Source organism: Musa acuminata, chromosome BXJ1-5 (genome assembly GCF_036884655.1).
Source record: "Musa acuminata AAA Group cultivar baxijiao chromosome BXJ1-5, Cavendish_Baxijiao_AAA, whole genome shotgun sequence".
NCBI lineage: Eukaryota > Viridiplantae > Streptophyta > Magnoliopsida > Zingiberales > Musaceae > Musa > Musa acuminata.
The window spans coordinates 8984214-9005215 of NC_088331.1; the positions used below are offsets into that span (position 1 = coordinate 8984214).

Sequence of the window (21002 nt, forward strand, 5' to 3'; positions counted from 1 at the left end):
ATGTACAGGTCACAAGATCACTAACCAACCATTAACAATAAAAAAAAGGATTGTCGTGAATGTCACAAAAGCCTCTGTGGACAAGGATGCATCTGTTTATAACACGAAAGATGAATAAACTTATAAACTGATAATTAACTTTTACCACTGAAGCTAATAAAACATAAAACACTCGACCCTGAGTGAATATGATCAGAAATTCTTCTTTCTTGCCTAACGGGGGTAAAAATCTATAACCACTAAATCAGCACTAATAAGGTTTTGTTGAATAGACAAACAGAGCAACCACATAATTCTTTACAAAGTTTCAACGAACAAAAATTTTCAAGACAATAGTCACAGACAAATAGCAAGCATACATAACATTGGAAAGAAGCTTACTCTCTGACAACAATTACATAACACTGACTAAAAATGTCAAATATGTAAAGATAGCTGCAATAAGCTCTGTATTCATGGTTGTGATTCTTGTGAATTTAAAATGTTTGTCCATTCTCATTCAGTGAATTTCTAATTATAGACACTTAATCAAAAGCATAGTAACCATATTCAGATCCTATTGACATGTGAACTAGTATAAACATCTTCCATGTTTAATGAGAATTATTTCTTCAAAGTATAAAAGCTGTAATTATTACAACTTGAAAGGAAGTAATCTGAATAAATTCATTAGCAGCCATGGACATAACATTAAGAACTACAATTTTGTGAAATGACATAATACATGGTTTTTCCACTTAATTACTTGATCACAAGTAAAAGGGCTTTAATGGAAGCACCATGTTAACAGCCAAAGTAGGTAATAACAGTAAAATATCAGACAGAAGAACAAAACTGTGCAAAGTAGCAGCCATTCTCACAATTTTAATGCACGGATAATGATGGGCTTTAATGGAAGCAACTGTGTTAACAGCCAAAATTGGTAGTAACAATAAAACATCAGACAGAAAGAACAAAACTGTGCAAAGTAGCAGTCATTCTCACAGTTTTAATGCATGGATAATGATGCTTCCTCCAGATCCACCTCCTCCTTCGAGTCCTCCCATGCCACCTTCTGCAGTTACGAATCCATCCAATTGCAATGTATCACTGACTTTGAGCTCAATACGGCCCCCACCATCACCTCCATACCGTTTTTCAGCAGATGTACTTCCCCCCTTGCTTCCATAACTCCATGGCTTAGATAATGTTGACCATGCATAAACATCACCACCCCAATTTGTCTTGTTACTTCTTAGGCATGAAGCACCACGACCCCCATGTCCTCCACCAGCACCATCATGGCCAATAGGAGTACCACTTGTCTGGGATGGTGGTGACCCACCAAAGGATGTTGTGTTTATTGTTGCACAGTGATCCAAAGTAAGATTTCTAGCATCAAAACTAACAGAACCTGCCATCACATTTACATATTCACCAATCTTAACACTTCCAGACATGTTAACAACAATTGAGCATCCTTTAACAGGGCATATGATGGCAATATGTGGGAAAACTTCTATGTTTCCTGAGCCATATACACAAAGATCACCATCTAAATTCAAACTTGAGTTCAGTAAACATGTTGTATCGAAAGTGCCAAAACCTTTCAAGTCCTGACAAGACCCAGAATTATCCAAATAAGATAGACAGGATTGACCTTCACTACTGTCCACTGCATTTCTACCATATGCTTCATTTCGAATCAGTCCAGAAGATTCCTGACGCAGGGTTTCTGAAGTAAAGCCCTTAACCATTGAATGCTTAAGGCAGCATAAAAGCATGAAGATGCAGAAGTTTCCCACATGATGCCAAAACAAGTATCCGCCTTTTAAGACAGAGAACATAGTCATTCAGAAAAAGAAGAAAAACCAGAAAGATTACAGAGTAGATCAATTCTCCCAACCATAAAGACACAAATTCAGATTATGCTTATTTATTTGTGTACTTGTTTTCTCCAGTTCTTGATGCATGAGATAGCTTGGAAAAAGCTAAAAGTTCATGATGCTAACTCTTCTTCCACACAAATAGATGAGTTCAGCTACTAGTGCATTCTCTGCTCAGAAATAATCTGGATGTATCACCACCATAGAACTTGAAATTCACATAAAACCAGGGAGGTCTCATACAGAATCTGCTGATGAACAGATAAAAGCTGCAAATAAATCACAAAAATCAATTATAGCAATATACCTCAGCAATATGAGGACAATCAAGCAAATATTTCATGTGCAGGAACTCAAACTTTAAAGAAAAAGGAAAGAAGGATTTTAAACTCATATAATTATGTGGAATTTAACATGTATTATGCATTTAGATGCTTTCATGAAAGAAAAAACTGCAGTAAGGAATGTAATGATTTGAAACAATAAAGTTATGTTGTATAAGAAGACTTTCGAATTCTTGAAACTTGTAACTAGTTTAGATAAAAGGAAGATCAATTTGTTGAAAACTTGTAATAAGATTAACAATATTATGCCCACACGTGTCCCTAGAAACAAGTGAAACAAATTGATTTTATCATGTGAAGGATGAAAAATGTCATCCCATGGCATACAAAATAACTCACATCATGAAAAGTGCATCACAAAGATTTGTACAAGAAATATAGATAAATAACTTTGATATTAGCCTTAGTTCAAGATGATTTTGGTTATCATTTCATTGCTGTTCCAAAATGCTGACCCGAAACTTGGCAAAGTAAGCAACATGGATCTCTTCATGTACTAATCTTTCTTCTTTCTCCCTTTCCAGATATACAGATAAATAACATTGATATTAGCCTTAGTTCAAGATGATTTTGGTTATCATTTCATTGCTGTTCCAAAATGCTGACCCAAAACTTGGCAAAGTAAGCAGCATGTATCTCTTCATGTACTAATCTTACTTCTTTCTCCCTTTCCATATATCTATCTCTTAGGGTGGCACATGGTGAGGTGTAAAGCAATTTAACTTCCCTATCTCTTAAACTTTATCTAGCAGGACCTACGAAGAACCTATTGAAAATGAAGAAGCGTAATATTCACTGTTGCAAACTCCAAATAGTCAGACATATAGCAACTTTTTTGTTTCAACACAACATATCCGGAGTAACAGTTAAATTAGCTTTGGACATTTTGCTTAGAAGGTCTTGATATGTTTACTTTTGCGGAATCAGTGATTTACTTTGAGCTTCCAATGGTTTGAAACTTTGAAACATTTCTATTTCTGGTACTGGACACTGGAGAACTTTGTTTCCAGATGCATCAATTGAAGATCATTTCTTGAAGATAGGAGCAGCTTGTAAAGAGACAACAACCCGTCTTTGATGTTAAATAAATGTACTAAAAAATAGCAGTTGCCAAGATATTGAGTTGACAAGAAATTTGGCCAAGAAGTCACAATTCTTGGGTTAGTAAATAAGCGTCTGTTTGTAGTTATGATCTAAATTACTTACTCTAGCTACCGTCCTTCAAATTTCCATCTGCTAAACTAGCGATACTTGCACACCTTAATAGGTATTTTCACAAGGGGCCCATGTGGATTATGGTAAAATATAATTACCAAGGTTCAGTTGCTTCTGTGAAAAAAGTGACACATGCGTAAGGAAGTGGAACTTTTTTGCTTAAGACCAAGAATAAAGACCACATGTAGGTCCACATCTATGTTGTTAAATTTGACTGAAACGAATCATGCTTTAGCGATCTGTTCTAGAGCCCATTAGACAAGCACAGTCCAGGCTCAACCATTAAGTTTGTCACAGCAACTTAAGCCAATTTTATCATGTAATGCAAGGCCAGCATATTCTGCTCATTGCCGGCATCAGAACTTAAATCCTTAATCCACAAATAAATGGTAAGCTTGAAGTTTGAAGCAGTGAATTCGAGTGGACAAAATGCAAGCTAATTTACACGGAAAGATCGAAGCAGACCTTCAGTTCCACTAGAAAATCTCCATCAAAAGGTAAAGAAGATAGTAAAGGTAATTATTCCACTCAACTAAATTCCCGATGAGATCACATCAAACTTAACAAACAAGGAAAGAAAATAATGCAAGCGAAGATTCCAAGAAAAAGGATACGAATCGCATCATCGACAACTCATCGGAACAACATTCCTAGAAGATCGAGAAAGCCGGACCGATCTGAACGGAAACAAGTTCAAGAGAGGAATCACCTCGGCCAAGAATTCAATAATCAAGATCACGGCCAATTCGATGCGAACCCTAGAATCTTCTCCGCTTCTTTTTTTTTTTCTTTTTTTCTCAGTTCTCCTCTCCCTTCACAGTGACACGGGGCAGCTCTGCTCTGCTTCCTTCGCCGCCTCCGTGTCATAAGGCATCATCGTACCCTCCAGAAATAGAATTCTTTAATCTCTTACTCTTCTCTTACTTATTGAAGACACATCAAACTAAACAAACAAACAAGGAGCAATGCAACCAAAGCTTCCAAGAAAAGGGAACCAAATCGCACCGTGTGTCACCTTGAAGAACTCCACCGGAACAACATTCCCTAGAAGATCAAGAAAGTGGGACTGATCGGAACGAAACAAACCGGGGAGAGCAATCACCTCGGTCCGGACTCGCGGATCAAGATCGCGCCCGGTCCGCTGCGAACCCTAGAACCTTCTCCGCTTCGTTTCTTTGGTTCGCCTCCTCCTCTCTCTCCTCACTGTGACTGGGGGCAGCTCCGCTCCCTTGGCCGATCCTCCGTAATAGAATCCTGTAATCCTTTACTCTTCTCTTATCTCTTACTCTCCGTTTCCTGCAGGTCACAGCGAGTCCAACTGCGCTCTGGCCTCGCTGGCGACCCGCTTCGGCTCCCTTCGTACCGCCTTCCTACGAGGGTCCGCATCTCACATCTTATGCGGCACAATGAATCTTCTATCTTACATGAACGGTTCAGATTTATTGTACGGACTGAAGTGACGATGGATAGGCTTAGCGTTACTGTTCCCGCGAGCGTCAGCATCCCATCATCTTATGCGGTACGATTAATCTTTCCATTCCTGTATGAACGGTTCAGCTTCATTGCACTGATCGAAAGGAAGGTCTGTTCCCGTTGCAGTCGAGCTTAGAAGGTTACATATATTACCCTCTCCAAAGCAGATAACAACTAATCTGCCATTACCTAAGCTCCGTATACGTCGACCGATATCAATCGTATTGAACGTACGAGATCCATCGGATCTACATCCTACGGTTTTAAACATGGCCAATATGTTCGTGAGCGAATTTGGCACGTTTTGCGGATAAGCCCCTCGATTCTTATTATCTATATAAAAGCCCCTCGTATCCTACCTTTTAATGACATGACAACTGAAATCGACATACGTGGATTGCACTCACAGTTAACGTGGGCCGACGGTTCGATAGAGGGTCACTTTGGCGGGGGCTAATACAAACACTAACATGAATCAAAGGATCTTGATACGTTTCATGTGGACGCAAGCGAAACGGACACGGGCGAGTGTGACTTCACCGACTCCAAATCCCATTGCGATCCGTGCAACGAAGTCCACATGAAACGCCTTTATCAGGGGCGCGTGTGGGCCCAAGTGATGACGACATGAGCGGGTGTGGCTCCATCGTCCTCAGATTTAATTACCACCGTCCACCAAAATAAGTGTACGTAACATCTATATCTTAGTGTGCAGATTAATATAATCTTAATATATCTTAGAATATATGTGATTCTAACTCTTGATTCGTTGATATAATTAAGCTGGTCGGCAGTTATATGATCGAACTCATGGTTCCTCTTTTCTTACGTGAATATATTATTAGGACACATTTTGGTACTACAACTCCATCTTATAATCCAATTTATCTAGTTTTTGGTGGATATCGATGTATTGATAAGGGTAAAATCACTGGATATCGATGTAATAAGTAATAATTATTGTGTCAAATATCTCATGTTAATGATCATCTTAATATAAATTATTTTCAAAATCATTCCTAATCGAAGAAATATTTTTCATATTGTAAGTGGTTAATGAACATCCACTATCAATGTAATAATCCGAATTGAATGATCTAAATTTATTTTATTTTTTTATTCATAAATATAGTAATTCATGTTTTGTTGATATTTTTAATCTAATTTGTTTACATGTGCAAGATGATAAATAATATGGTATTGATGAGGGTAAAATCATTGGATATCGATGTAATAAGAAATAATAAAGTTTGTTATACCAAATATCTCACATGATCATCTCGATATAAAATATTTTTTAAATCATTCCTAATTGAAAAAATATTTTTCATACTGTAAGTGGTTAATGAACATCCACTATAAATACAGTAATCTGAATTCAATTGTCTAAAATATTTTTAATTTGTATTCCTAAATACAATAATCCAGCCAATGATTTTAGGTCTAATTTGCTTATATGCACATGATAATAAATAATATGATATTGATAAGGGTAAAATCATTGGATATTGATATAATAAGAAATAACAAAGTTTGTTATGCCAAATATCTCAGTCATCTCAATATAAAATATTTTTAAAATCATTCCTAATTCAAGAAATATTTTTTTTGTTTTATAAGTGGTTAATGACCATCCATTATAAATATAATAATCTGAATTTAATGGTCTAAAATATTTTTATTTTTTATTTTTAAATATAGTAATCCATCTTTAGTCAATGATTTTAGATCTAATTTGCTTACATGCATATGATAATAAGTAATATGGTATTGATAATAGTAAAACCATTGGATATCCATGTGATAAGAAATAACAAAGTTTGTTATATCAAATATCTGACATTAACGGTCATCTTAATATAAATTATTTTTAAAATCATTTCTAATTCAAAAAATATTTTTCATATTGTAAGTGTTTTTCACTATAAATGTAATAATCCAAATTCAATGGTCTATTTTTTTATTCCTAAATATAGTTATCTGTCTTCTGATTTTAGATCTAATTTATTTACATGCATAAATAATCTGGTGTTAATGAGGGTAAAATCATTGGATATCGATGTAATAAGAAATAACAAAATTTGTTACACCAAATATCTCATATTAATGGTCATGTCAATATAAAATATTTTTAAAATTATTTCTAATTCAGGAAATAAGTGGTTAATAAACATATTTATAGTAATCCAAATTCAATGTTCTAATTTTTTAAATTTTTATTCCTAAATGTAATGTTCCATCTTCTATCAGTGATTTTAGATCTAATTTGTCTTACATGGGCAAGATAATAAATAATTTGCCTTACACCAAATATCTCATCATCACAATATAAAATATTTTTAAAAAAAAATTATTTCTGAATAGAGTAATATATCTTTTATCGATGATTTTAGATCTAAATTATAGGATTCTTACTAAACTCTTGACTAATAGGATCAAGTTGATTCTTGATTATTTGATTTCCTCTAAACAATCTACATTTATAACTAGATGTAATATTCATAATAATAATTTGATTGTCCAAAAGGTTGCATATTCTTTATATGATTCTAAGGATAAGAACCCTTATATGTGCTTATCATGATTGACTAAGAAAAAGCATATTAATTATGTTTCTTAGAAAGCTATTAATCAGGCTCTTACTTTGTTTATTACCTAGGTGTGGGAGTGTCTCTCTTCACCACAATTTGCATTTTTTTTATCAATAATCAAGTTTTTATTTTTTCCTAAGTTAAATGTGGGATTCATCAAGGCAACCCCACTCTCTTCTTATTTGTTTATTATCGTGGCTAAGCTCTTGTCAAGTTTGCTTTCTAATGCCCATTTGAATGATGATCTTACTGCTTTTAGTTTTAAAACCATATTAAGATTATTCATCTTATATATACAGATGATTTATTGTTAATCTTTAGGGCTAATAAGAAAACATGTTGGACTATTAAATTGATATTCAAGCAGTATGAGGAGCTACAAATCTGAGAATAATTATTCATAAGTCAGCTATTTATTTTCCTAATCTGTTCCCATTTTTTTCTTATTTCAAGGACAGTAAATTCTCATTTAAATATTTAGGGACCTTAGTGGCTCCTTCTAGGATTTTGGTGTTTATGTCTACACCTATTCATTTACTAAGTGTTGCTTGGATGCCTTATGAAATCCTCAATGATATTGAATAAAGTTGTGTCCTAAAGCCTTGGGGGGATTAGGGATTGAGAATTTGCATCTTTTTACCGATGCTCTCCAGGTTAAAAGAATTACTATATATCTTAACAAAACTCGTCTTTGGTATAATATTGTGTTGGCAAAGTGTGGATCTGTTTCTCCTTTTAATGTTTAATTATAGTTGGAGTTGGATGCTGCTTTTGAGGGCAGTGTCTCATCTTACTTATGGCTTTATGCATAAATCCACAAGTTTTATGCATGTTAAATGGTCATTTGATTTACCAATTTCCCTTAATCATACCATTATTAATATAGATATTTCTTGTGATTCTTGTATGGTTTCTAATCTTATATTGGGTGGTCACTGGATTCATGATGTTTTCCAGTAATTTTTGAAGTTTATCTCTTCAATTGCTTTTCAGAAATTTTTCACCCCGACCAAAGTTAGTCTTTGTCGTGTCGATATCTAAGATAATCGATTTGTCAAACTCAATTCTTAGATATGTCATTATAATTATGCTGGAGCCATGAAACAATACCGTCAACGGTCTCTATGCTCCAGAATATCAAAGCAAATTTATTGTTTCCTCGCATGTTTTGTTTTATGCGAGTTACCATAATGAAGAGGTACCGTCGGCCTTTTTCAGTTACATCGTTAACTCAGCTCCACAAGTGTTAAGTCTCCCTTCTCCCTTTTCAATCCTTTTATTTTTTTTGTGAAAATTATCGTTCATAAGATACTATTGACTAATAATGGAGCCGACCATGTGCATTCGAGAAAGACTGTGATATAATGATGAAGCTTTAAGTCAATGGATTAGTAATGATACGATAATAAATTATTAAAAAGGTTAACTATAACTTAGCTCTAGTTGAAGATGGTCTAGAGCAATAATCCCAACATGAAAAATGAGTTTATACAATTTACTTGAGAGCTGAACTCAACGGGAATTTATAAATCTAAGCTTGTCGGACAAGTTGTCATGGCCAACAAGCGCTTCATCAGTGTAACCGAGCAGTTAACCGCCTTAAATGAGCAAATTCAACGTCTAAATAATGAGCTAAGGGCCTTGATGAAGATGTTGAGTCTAAGAGGACCATGATACCTAGGTATCCGAAGAAAATAATCATCGATTATAAGGCTTTTGTTGGGTTCATAAAGGATTTGTAGAATGATAATTAATCGATAATATCCTCCTTGTCATTGATATTTTATTGATATATAATAAATAAAATTTTTAATTCAAAGAAATAAAGAGAAACAGACACTTCTGAATAATTTGTACTCCCACTATATATTTTCTATTTAATAGAGAAAAACTTCGTTACCAACTCCCCAATTGGGCTAACAACACCATCTAAGTTAAACGTGGGAGCCCCCAACAACTCATCCTAATCACTAGTAAGGATCTGTGTTAGAACCTTTGCAGATTCTAAACTTGGGGTTGATCTCTTTAGGGGATCGACCTCCTTTGAACTCTATAGGGGTTCCTCCCTCCAAGTTGCTGCTCAAAGGCTACAGAAAAGATTCATCTATTGTTTATGAAAAGAGAAGGAATATATGACTATTTATAGGGCTTCTAAACCCTAACTCCTAATAGGACTCCTACTTAAGACTCTTACTTCTAACCAACTCCTAATATGACTCATACTCAAGACTCATATTCCCTTACAACTCCTAATTCTTTTATAAGAAAAAACATCATATATGAATGTCCCTCTCAATTAGGACTCTCCTAGCTAGAGTCCTAACAGAATGTCCCTCTCAATTATGACTCTCCTAGCTAGAGTCCTAACAGTTTTACATGAATATCCCTCTTAATTAGGACTCTCCAAGCTAGAGTCCTAACAATCTGTCTTATCTATCTTAGCTTCCCAAAGCAAGACCCACTCCTTACTAATATCATAGTTAAAAAAATCATGTCTCGCATTATTGATTGATAGCATACCCCAACTTCCCTAATTACCTCTTGGTTGACATCTTAATAGAAGTCATGCCTCCGCATTAATGACTGACAGTATAACTCGGCTTCACCGACCTTCCCTTCTGAACAACCGATGGAATGATTACTTCCTATCTAACCCAAAGTAGCAAGAGAGTCAACGAGACACCCTAATGATTCGCTCAATGCGCCAAAGAACACACGCCAAGCCACTCTCATTAATGCATCCATCGGGTAAGAGGGTCTTAGCTAAAGCATATCCTGCTTAACGTCCAGATATAAAAGTGAAGCCATAAAAAGGGCCGACAAAAACTCTCTCTTCTCTCGTTTACGTTGCTCTCGTATTATTATCTTCCTCTCTCACCGTCTTGATTTAAGCAATCGAACACCCCGACATATACCAATCATGCAAGACTCTCGGTATCATCCCGAGACACGATCAGAAAGTGACTCAGCAATTAAAAGAATTTAGTTCTTACTTTGGCTTCACCGTATCGAGGCTTTCCAATGAATCACCTCTCCCAATGGATTCTCTATACTGGTTGATCACATCAACTCCTCTCCTCAGCAAAGAGGAGTCATCAAGAAGGATTTGAATCTTCAATAAGGAACCAATCGGATGACTCACCCTCTCTGTGTACCAACACTATCCTTGTTCAGACGGGATTGAAAGATTGCGCTGCGCTGTTTACAACTCACCTTGTAGATCAGAGGAGATGGGTCCCGCATTATAAAATTGAATCCTGTGATCTCGGCAGGCCGAGCCATAGCCACGTCTTGCAGCCGCTTTGAGAAGGGAAAGAAGCCTCGATCGCCTCTCTCCGCATCTTAAATTGGTCCAGCGGAGCACCAAACTCGACCTGCGACGCGTTTTGACCCGTTTCGCAGATCGCGGAGAAAACGGAAATAATAGAAGAAAAGGGTTCATTCGAGATCTCTCTCTCTCTCTCTCTCTCTCTCTCTCTCCGTCTTCCGCTCTTTTGAATTCCCAGGTCCCTTTAGATCGAACTCCTCGTCCTTGTTCCGTTCTTCGCGTTCGATCTCCCGGGAGGAACATCATGGCCCCAGTGTCGGCGCTCGCCAAGTACAAGCTAGTGTTCCTGGGGGATCAGTCCGTGGGGAAGACGAGCATCATCACCCGGTTCATGTACGACAAGTTCGACAACACCTATCAGGTCGATCTGTGTTATTATCGTTTTCCCTTTTCTTTTACAGATCCGAGATCAGGCTTTCGAATGTTTTCTCTTTCTAAATCCTGTTAATAGTCCATGCGTTGGATGCTGATATGCTTGATCAGGGTCTCGTCATTCGTGGCAATGTTGGACGCAGATCGAGCTATGCATTTCTTGATCTGAAATATTTGAATTACTTTTTATTCGAATTGTTCTATTACGACTAATTTGTCTTCAGATCTTGTAGATCTGTCGTGATCTAGATGGGTTGTAAATGCGGGGTGTTGCTCTTGAATCATCGTGTTGGGCATCTTCGGATGACATACAATTTTACTAAATTTTCTTGATGGTAAAGAACTGTAGGCTCAATGATTAGTAAAAGTTGTAGGAAAGCCAAATCTGATTTGATTCGATTACTCATTTCTGGATCTGGCATGCCAACAGAATTTGCCGTGATCATCTGCCAATGAACAGTAACTTCTTTTTTTTTGTTATATGGATAATTACACTGCATAGGAGATACAAGCTGCAATAGGATAGCGTTATATATGCCAACCACTTATTCTATTTAATGATCATAGAGCATCAAGTGTTTCCATTTAGGTGATAATTAAAATTGCAGATCATAGTTTCCAAAATCCTAAGGGACATAGAGGAAAAAGATTATATAAAGAATAGAAATGGCGAGGATAGAAGGATAAGAGGTACAAAGATTTGTGCGGTTTCCTGATTCCTTCACAAAATCAAACATGAAAATCAAAACCAATCTGCCGTGTATGTGTCATATACATTGGCGTAACCAACTCCGGTCTCTCTCAAACTAGGACTTTAATATATCCAAATATGGTAATAGACCTAGATGCAGCATCTGTTTGCTCCAAGTTGGTCTCCTTTTAGCACTGAACCTCTCATTTGCTGGTGCGGTGTCTTTCTGAATCAGTAACAGTTGACCAAGTTTTTTATGCAGCTTTTTTCTTTCAAGATTCTCCAGTTTAGTTTGTCTAGTTTTACTGCCACTAGCAGACAATACTAACTTATTAGCCATATTTTAGTTGAAACTTTTGTATCTGTAATTTTTTGGATCAAAATACATCCCTTGATGTGGAAAATTGAATAGGTTTAAAAGTGTTTGTGTTTATAAACTTTATACTATAGGTAAACTTTGATCCTAGGCAGGAGTAACATCTATCTTATTCTCTTAGTGAACTTTAGAATCAATTTTGTGGTTTTCGTCTTTTAGTTAACGTACCATCCCTATATATCTGTGGTGCAAGGATTCCTTCTCCTCTGGAAAGAATCAAGACAATCTAATCTATTATCCTTTATACTTTTATATTTTATTCCCTCTTAATGTACATTAGCCAGCACATTTAGTTCAACAGGTCGTGATGTATTGTGAGACAAAATTACTCTGAAAAACTTATTAATTATATTTTCTATTTAAATTCTCTATTACCTTTTGAAATGCTATCAATCATAAGATGTCTGTAGTTGTTCTATGGATTTTTATTGGCAATCATCTGTGTTTACAATAATTACTTAATTATTTAACCATTGGATTTGGTAACACAACGTAATAGCTCTAATTTGTAACTTTTTTATGTTAATTTTTGTGGAACTCACTGAAATATTTTATGGTTGCTTGCTTGCTGCAATTACTAAGTTCACACTGTCAATTTTATACAAATGTTACTAAATATATGAAATTTTGGATAGAAGATGCTGCTCAGTGTCCCGTGGACCATTTCAAAGCTTCAGAATAAGCATCTACTCTTAAATATAATAGCTGACTACAACTTTTGTTTGGAATTGTACTAATATAGCTAGTGCTTTTAGCAATGGTTAAATTGCCCAACATAGACATTTTTTGTTCTTTTTCTATAATTTTCTTATTCTATGGTAATTGGTAAACAGTGCTTTGATCATCACAACAGAGTAAGTGATATACCATATGTATTTTGCCCGTACAAGTTTAAGGTAGTATATATTCTTCTATTGATTACTTCTCTTGCCTGTCATTTCTAAAGTGTTAACATGATGCACAGGCTACAATTGGCATCGATTTTCTGTCAAAGACTATGTACCTTGAAGACCGAACAGTCAGACTGCAGCTATGGTAGAGTCATGGCTTCATCGCTCTTCATTTCAATTTATGATTTTCCCCATGTACAAATGCCTTTTACCGTTACAACACAGCAGTAAATAATAATAATTTTTTGCTTGTGATGCCTGTAATGATTCTCTCTTTACATACTCATTCTCTATCATTGTATGAAATTGTTATTTGGGGATGCATTCGTAAGACACAAAACAGCACCAAAATGGGTACTAACAAGAGATTATTCTTGACGTTTGTCACTTACAAGACTTTGATTGGAAATTATTTTTCTGAAAGCTGCCTTATTAACTTCAAATTTCAGTTGGCAGTTTTAACTGTGATGATGGGGATATTGGTATATTTAGCTCATTTGAGGGTTGGTAAATTTAAATTGCTGAAATTTTGAGCACTTGACACATCAAATAGCAACTGATCATCCAAAGATATTCCAAAATGGTATGATCTGATAATATTCTGTCTCATATTGGTTGAAAGACAATGATACAAATATCATGAGCTGACTTGACTGCCTAGATGAAAACAGAACTTCATTCTCATTTTAGTTGAGATCATTGTTTTGATTTTTTAAATTGTAGTACTTAAGAAATCTTTAGATTCTCCCATTTTCTGACACATCTATTTATTCTTATGAATTTTAATCCTACACAATGCAAAATCTTTTTACTATGGTTAAAACATTCTGTCTAGTATATGAGAAAGCTTGAAGTATGTTTAGCCAGATACCATGATGCATTAAGGTTTAAATTAGACCTCATAATAGAACACTTTTTGAGCAGCTATATTATTGCACATTTCATTCTCATTTAAATTTGTCCTAGATATTCATGCTTGTGGTCGAATATACCAGTAGTTCATGCATTTGGAGTCTATTTTTGCTTCTCAGCTACAGTATTGCTATCGTCTTCTTTACTTCATTTCACTACACAACCATCTCGACATGGGAGGCCTGGATATATGTTATATTATTTGTAAGTAGATTGTTCTACTTGTTTTTTGTTTCTCTCCAGTGAAATTAAACTGGCACTATGTATTTAGCTTTGAAGATATAGAACTCATAGCAAACATAAGCTTATATATCATCACAAATAAAAAATTGGAATTTGAAAGCCGAAGTCATTATGAACAGGTAAGAGAATAAAAAAATTATTCTAGTAGTAAATATATTATAATTATAGACTAGCATGGATCAATTGCAATCCATAGGGCATTTACAGGAAACTTGTGTCCTTATAAGTAATATTTCAGGATTTTTTTAATATATTGAAGAATCTTTTGAAAGTTTATTGCTGAATTCTAATCATTCTTAGGGACACAGCTGGGCAGGAGAGATTCAGGAGCCTAATCCCAAGTTACATACGGGACTCTTCGGTTGCAGTCATTGTATATGATGTTGCAAGTATGCTTTCTTGGTAAATCTTATTGGTTATTTGACAAGATGTCTGTGTATCTAGTTTATTATGCATTTATCGTGTTCAAAGGAATCAACCAATGATTTTCCTCCTATTTTCTTTCTGATTGCTAATGATTCTAGCATGTAGATATCTGTGGAGCATGGACACACCGATTTGGGTGGCGTATCTATGTCGGACACTAATATGTTGTCGACATAGCTGAATACATGTCTGACACGTCTTTTTTTAATTTATTTATTATAGTTTTCTAACACATGCATTGGAATAACTCTCTCATTCCTTGCCGCTCCCACATTCATATTTTATGCGGGCGACGGAGAAACTAGTGCGGAGGGGTCTTCAACAGAAGTGGGCCCACATGAGGCCCAGCTGATGGTTGAAGTCGAGTGGTGGATTCTTGGTGGCTTCCCCAGGGCAGCATGGTCCCACCATTCTTTTGTCAACATTTCTTCTCCCTTGTCTACATTTCTGCTCCCTTCTTGTGTCGCCAAGTGTGAGAAGGCTTGATTTGCTATATTGGTCTCAAGAAATGATGGGAATAGTAGTGTTTCATGTATGGTAGTACTATAATATCACATAACAATATTTACTGATGGTAAATTCATTACTTTATTGCCTTTTATTCTGATTAACTTGTCTTGTTAATTGACCATGTAACAAGAATAAAATAAATTATATGAACATATGTTGGAAATTTATTTAAAAAATATTAAATGTACTATGTGGAATTTAACTACTTGTACTATAAGCTATAATTTGGTGCAAGGCTCATGTGGAAATATTTTTTTGTTGAATCATTATTTGGTAGATTAACAACAAAGACTTGTATGGATTGTAATTTTATATACTGAAAAAATTGCTTGTATTTAATATATAATTTTATATGCTGTAGAATTCAAACACTGTATGTTCTATTTTTATTCAGTTGAATTTTTGTTTTGTTTTCTGACAAATTTAATTATATTGCAGTTGTACTATCTAAGTACATTTAAACTTTTATGATGATATTTATTTGTTCACATTGGTAAGTTTATAAAATTTAAGTATAAATACTATAAAACTCATGTTAATTCAATATTATATTATATATATAAATAAAATAAAAAATGCACGTGTCTTTGCCATGTCCGTGTCCTAATTTTTTTGAAAATGGTGTGTCATAGTGTCTATCTCCTGTGTCCTGTGTCCATGTTTCTTAGGGAGACATAGTCAAGATTCACATACTATACATATTCTTTTTCTTTAGATTATGTCATCCTGGTTGTAAGAACTATCATTTATTACTTTGTGATTTGTGTTGCAGGTCGGCAATCTTTCTTAAATACTTCAAAATGGATTGAAGAAGTTCGAACGGAGAGGGGAAGCGATGTCATCATTGTCGTTGTTGGGAATAAAACAGACCTGGTTGACAAAAGGTGACCAATGCCTTTGTATGCTTTATTTAATTTGGTGAATTTTAGACAAGGTGATTGCTTGGACAACAAAGTTAAAAGAAATGCAAAAATAATTTCCTCTTACCTTATTGTTTTATAAAAGTGTTCTGTAAGACTGTCGAATTTTCTTTAGTCTTAGCTCAAGAAACAGATTAAGAATAGACTGAAAATAAAGTAAAGATAATGGTAGCAATACTGAAGAACAAGATTGTATAAAGAGCATAACCATTTTGACATGGGAGGCCTGGATATTCTTAGAGAGCATAAATTCAATAAAAGCTGGGTTTTTCATAAATTTGTTTAACCACATAAAACAAGATTGCTATTTTAACTGTCTTTGCATCATTTTTTGTCAATTTTTTCTTCCTAGTTTTCCATGCTTGCCTGAGGGTTCTTTGATTTAATTTTTAAATATTGGTTGACATAATTGAGTTATATTTTTCATTTTATGGAATAGGCAAGTCTCTATAGAGGAAGGAGAAGCTAAAGCACAGGAACTTGGTGTCATGTTCATTGAGACAAGCGCAAAAGCTGGCTTCAATATAAAGGTTCACTTACACTCCAGCATTCCATATTTTGTTTTTATTTTGTCCAGAAAATAGAAACTTTTAAAATAGACAATACATCGTTGCATGCTCATGCTTTATCAATTGATAAAGAAAAGAGCCGCTTGACAAAGCAGAGCCCAAACAGCCTTCAGATGGATCAGCCATGCGGTTGAATTTTTTGCTTTCTTCATCTGGTAAAGATTGTTTTCTGAGGTGCAAAAAATCACTTCAGTGAAGGACCTTAAATGAGAATGATGAATTTTTGAAGAGAAATAAGATTTGAGCTTTTTGTTCCCAGCTGATTAAGGCCCTAATCAAGTCTGAGGTTGCTGAGGAAACACCAGGAAAATAAGGGGATATTTTAGTTGATATACAATGTGGTACTGAAACGATGTTTTGAATGTTTTTCCTATGGATTTCTCAACTCCATATTTCAGATTTTTAAGGATTAGTCCTCTCCACTTATCTCTGTGACATCCATTGCTTAAGTGACCACTGACTGCTTCCTTGGTCTTTTCAGGCTCTGTTTCGAAAGATTGCTGCTGCTCTCCCAGGGATGGAAAATCTTTCTTCAACTAGGCAGGAAGACATGGTCGATGTAAATCTGAAGGCCACAAATGCGAATTCATATCAGTCGCAGCAACAGTCTGGAGGTTGTAGCTGTTGAAGTTATCATATTTATAGAGGTGTTGTATTTACTCAGATTCCATCGACTTATAAAACTGCTTCAGCAAAATTAGGATGGGATGGTTTATGGTAGTTTTGCCTGCGCAAGTCTTCTGTTATTTCCTGGTGTGTGCTAAACATTATTTTCTGCATTTTCAGATTATTTTTTCTTGTTAGAGGGATCATGTATTCTTCAATTGCAGAGAGAGGTGGTAACACTAATAAATAATGTGTGTTTAACTTGGTCTTAGGAAATATAGTTAATAGAAAGTTATCAGTCATTTATTGATACACAAGTGGATCTGATTTTTATCGATAATTGATACGGTCCATGCATTGTGCTCGAGGTGTGGATCCAAATTTGGACGGAGGCATGACAAGCCTCGCTCATCAATTTAATTTGAATTATGCGTGCGCAATGGAACATGTGCAATTGTTTGAGTTCAGGCAATAATGCATTGGTTTATCATGGAGGTAACTTAGGAATCATGGTGAAATAACGAGGACTCGAAAGAGATATTAGGCCCATAATTTAACTTATCTGCCGTTAAGAGACATAGATTAACATTTATTTTTAGATCTATTCACTTAGGTACTTCTGAATGAGAAAGCGATAATAATAGGATAGATAATAAGATCCGAGGAAATATGACTGGAAATTATTGATTTTTATTGAATGTTTAATTACATTATCCTCTTGTACATTTTGGATCGTCATAGTATGTGGAAACATAACATAGATATTATTCCTAAATATTGATATAAAAATAATTTAATTTAATTACCAAGCACTATAAAAGATAGCATAAAAATAAATAAATAAATAACGTACGACAATAATATACAAACAAATATAAATCTATGTAAAATATAAACAGAAAAAAAAAATCAAAGTCACGTATTATGATCAACTATAATTTCGATTTTAATTTCAGAAATCATAAGGTCAACGTGTAAAAGGATTTATTCATTCCGATTCTAATCCTATTACAATTTTGAATTTTGTTATCGATTCCAATTCCAATAAGCGCCACGAGAGTATGATGAAAATAAAATGAATAAAAGTAAGATCCATGATTTATCTTTGCAATTTGTGCCAGCTAAGGCGCCTTATCGTAAGTTGCTTCCGTTAGTGTGCATGCTATATAATGCACCGATCTGCGCATCATGCACGCGTCTTTCGTGATCATGTCATGCTAACTACGAATATTTCTACGATCCCAGTGACATTAGTGGGGACAGAAATCGTAAATCAACAGACAAGGAAGTCGTAGGTTTCCTAATAGAGATTAGAGAGGCTCGGGAGAGTAGGGTTCTGTTGAACGAGGATGAGGAATATATAGAACTCCACCCGGCCCAAAATCCCTTCTCCTCTTCGCTTTTCTCCGTCTCCTCGAGCATGGACGAACTCGACAAGATGGAGCTTCACATGACAGGTCAGTTTCCTCCCTCCCGATGACCGCAATCTTCTCCATGATTCCTTCTCGATCTGATATTCTTTTCTTGTGCTACATTTACTTACATCTAGGGAAAAAAAAAGATCCGCAATCCTTTGCAGGGATTTATACGTTAAAGACCTTCCTTTTAGAATAATCGACCTTTTCTCCGTTGATTGGAGACGGAAGTCAGGGTTCGTGGTTACGATTCGCGATTGAATGAGTCAACCTTTAGGCACAAAGTTTCTTTTGCTTGTTTTCATCCTTTGACTTTTGGTAATTTACTTCGCGAGCCTTCCAAGCTCCGATTTTAGGTCGTAGAGACGACAAATGTGGGAACCGTCCCTTTAGGTTTTTGGGATTCAATTAGGATTGCGAGTGGGGCATATGTTGGTCTCTTCCGGATCATTTGAGCTTGGGATCTTCGTATGGCCGGATAATTCTAATTTAAGGGATTGATATTAGGAACAGTAGTCGGATGATTCTTGATTTACAACAAAAGAGCAGTGAAATTTTAGGCGCTTTGAGAAGTCTTCGAAGAAAACAACATTTATAGAGAAAGGAAGCACACTGATCAAACAAACTAAATGCTCTTCCTCAACTGACAGAAGTAATCAAACAGGATTTCCTTTTGGAAGTCTGTTGCTTTTGTTTTGAAATACTCTGCGTTTAGAATAAGCTGCTCCAAAGGATACCATGTTTATTGACAGTGTTAGTCACAATGAACTTGTCATACCTTAAGCTGATAACTTTCCAATTTCAGGGCCTTCAAAATCGGCAACTGAAGCTGATCGACCACCACCACCATCATCAAGGTTGAGAAGCTGGCAATGGTGGTTCATAGTGGCCCTTAACATCTTCTTCCTTCTTGCTGGCCAAACTGCTGCCACTCTTCTGGGGAGGTTTTATTATGACCAAGGCGGCAACAGCAAGTGGATGGCCACACTTGTCCAAACTGCAGGCTTTCCGATCCTCTGTCTTCCTCTATTCCTTTTTCCTTCTACCCACCCTCCCCCCGCTACTTCTATCATCCCTCACCCTTCACATGCTAAGATTGCCTTAGTATATGTTATTCTGGGCCTTATCATAGCTGCTGACAACTTAATGTATTCCTATGGTCTCCTGTACCTTCCTGTGTCAACATACTCCCTCGTTTGTGCCACTCAACTTGCCTTCAATGCTGTCTTCTCCTACTATCTGAATTCTCAAAAATTCACTGCTTTTATAATGAATTCTGTTGTTCTCTTGACATTCTCTGCTGCCCTACTTGGTTTTAATGAAAATTCAGAGAGCTCGGCAGATGTTTCCAAGGGGAAGTATGCAATCGGTTTCATATTGACATTAGGAGCATCAGCCACATACTCGCTCATCCTCTCTCTAATGCAGCTCACCTTTCAAAAGGTTATTCGGAAGGAGACTTTCTCAGCTGTGCTGGAAATGCAGATTTACACAGCATTTGTAGCCTCTTGTGCTGCTGTTGTTGGCTTATTGGCAAGTGGGGAGTGGAAGGATCTGAAGAGTGAGATGGAGGCATATGGAAAGGGGACAGTGTCATATGTGATGACTCTGGTTTGGACTGGTCTGTCCTGGCAGGTAGCCTCAGTCGGAGTTGTGGGCCTCATCTTTGTGGTGTCTTCTTTGTTCTCCAACGTGATAAGCACTTTAGCACTGCCTGTTGTGCCCGTATTTGCTGTCATCTTCTTTCATGACAAGATGAATGGTGTCAAGATTGTTGCTATGCTAATTGCAATTTGGGGTTTTGCTTCTTACCTCTACCAGCACTATCTTGATGATTCGAAAGCTAAGAAGGCTGTAGGTCATACCGAGTATGTCTCTGCTCATGGGTCTTGACAGTTGTTGCTCAGGTTTTAATCTGAATAACTTGAAGGCTTGGACCTTAGTATAGCTAGAGCTGTATCGTATGATGGGCTTCATCTAAATATTTCTCTCTAAAAGGTAACACTCAATTTTTCCTGGGTTTCATATTGCAACCTGTGATGCAAATTTCTGTTATTATATGTGCTGATTTCTTGTTATTTCTTAACTTCCGGAACACTTCTTTGCTCTTTGATTGAGTTAAGGCCCAAAGCGGGTGATTGCAGATAAGTGGCTTAGTTTTATATCACTTGATCTTAACTGCTTTTGGTAATTGAAACAGTTTCTTTTTTATAATTCTGTGACATTAATCATCGACAACTTTTCTTCAGGGTTATA

At 35.8% G+C, this 21002-nt stretch overlaps 3 protein-coding genes across 4 annotated transcripts in view; 2 read left to right on the top strand and 1 right to left on the bottom strand.

Annotated features, from left to right (window-relative positions):
- The window catches only part of LOC135583204 (uncharacterized), a 31324-nt gene extending 26570 nt beyond the window's left edge, over positions 1–4754 (bottom strand). Inside the window, exons 1-3 of one of the 2 annotated variants that reach the window (XM_065182766.1) lie at positions 4134–4754; positions 1928–2134; positions 985–1807 (exon numbers count right to left, since the gene is read on the bottom strand). In XM_065182766.1, the coding sequence (XP_065038838.1) occupies positions 985–1807; positions 1928–1952 (848 nt within the window). In that variant the 5' untranslated portion in view covers positions 1953–2134; positions 4134–4754. Of the gene's footprint in view, positions 1–984; positions 2135–4133 lie in introns of those variants that run through there. The other variant, XM_065182767.1, reaches the window with a different exon arrangement.
- A 6165-nt stretch (positions 4755–10919) lies between these two features.
- On the top strand, positions 10920–17594 carry LOC135673648 (ras-related protein RABH1b). Its single transcript, XM_065182768.1, has 6 exons — positions 10920–11177; positions 13220–13290; positions 14601–14689; positions 16009–16120; positions 16596–16686; positions 17207–17594. Exons 1-6 carry the CDS (start codon positions 11061–11063, stop codon positions 17351–17353), a joined length of 627 nt encoding a protein of 208 aa, XP_065038840.1. The 5' UTR covers positions 10920–11060; the 3' UTR covers positions 17354–17594.
- A 1003-nt stretch (positions 17595–18597) lies between these two features.
- On the top strand, positions 18598–20771 carry LOC135673649 (probable purine permease 11). The gene is made up of 2 exons (XM_065182769.1): positions 18598–18788; positions 19552–20771. The coding sequence occupies exons 1-2, from the start codon at positions 18752–18754 to the stop codon at positions 20637–20639; spliced, it is 1125 nt and encodes a 374-aa protein (XP_065038841.1). The 5' UTR covers positions 18598–18751; the 3' UTR covers positions 20640–20771.
- The last annotated feature ends 231 nt before the right edge of the window (positions 20772–21002 follow it).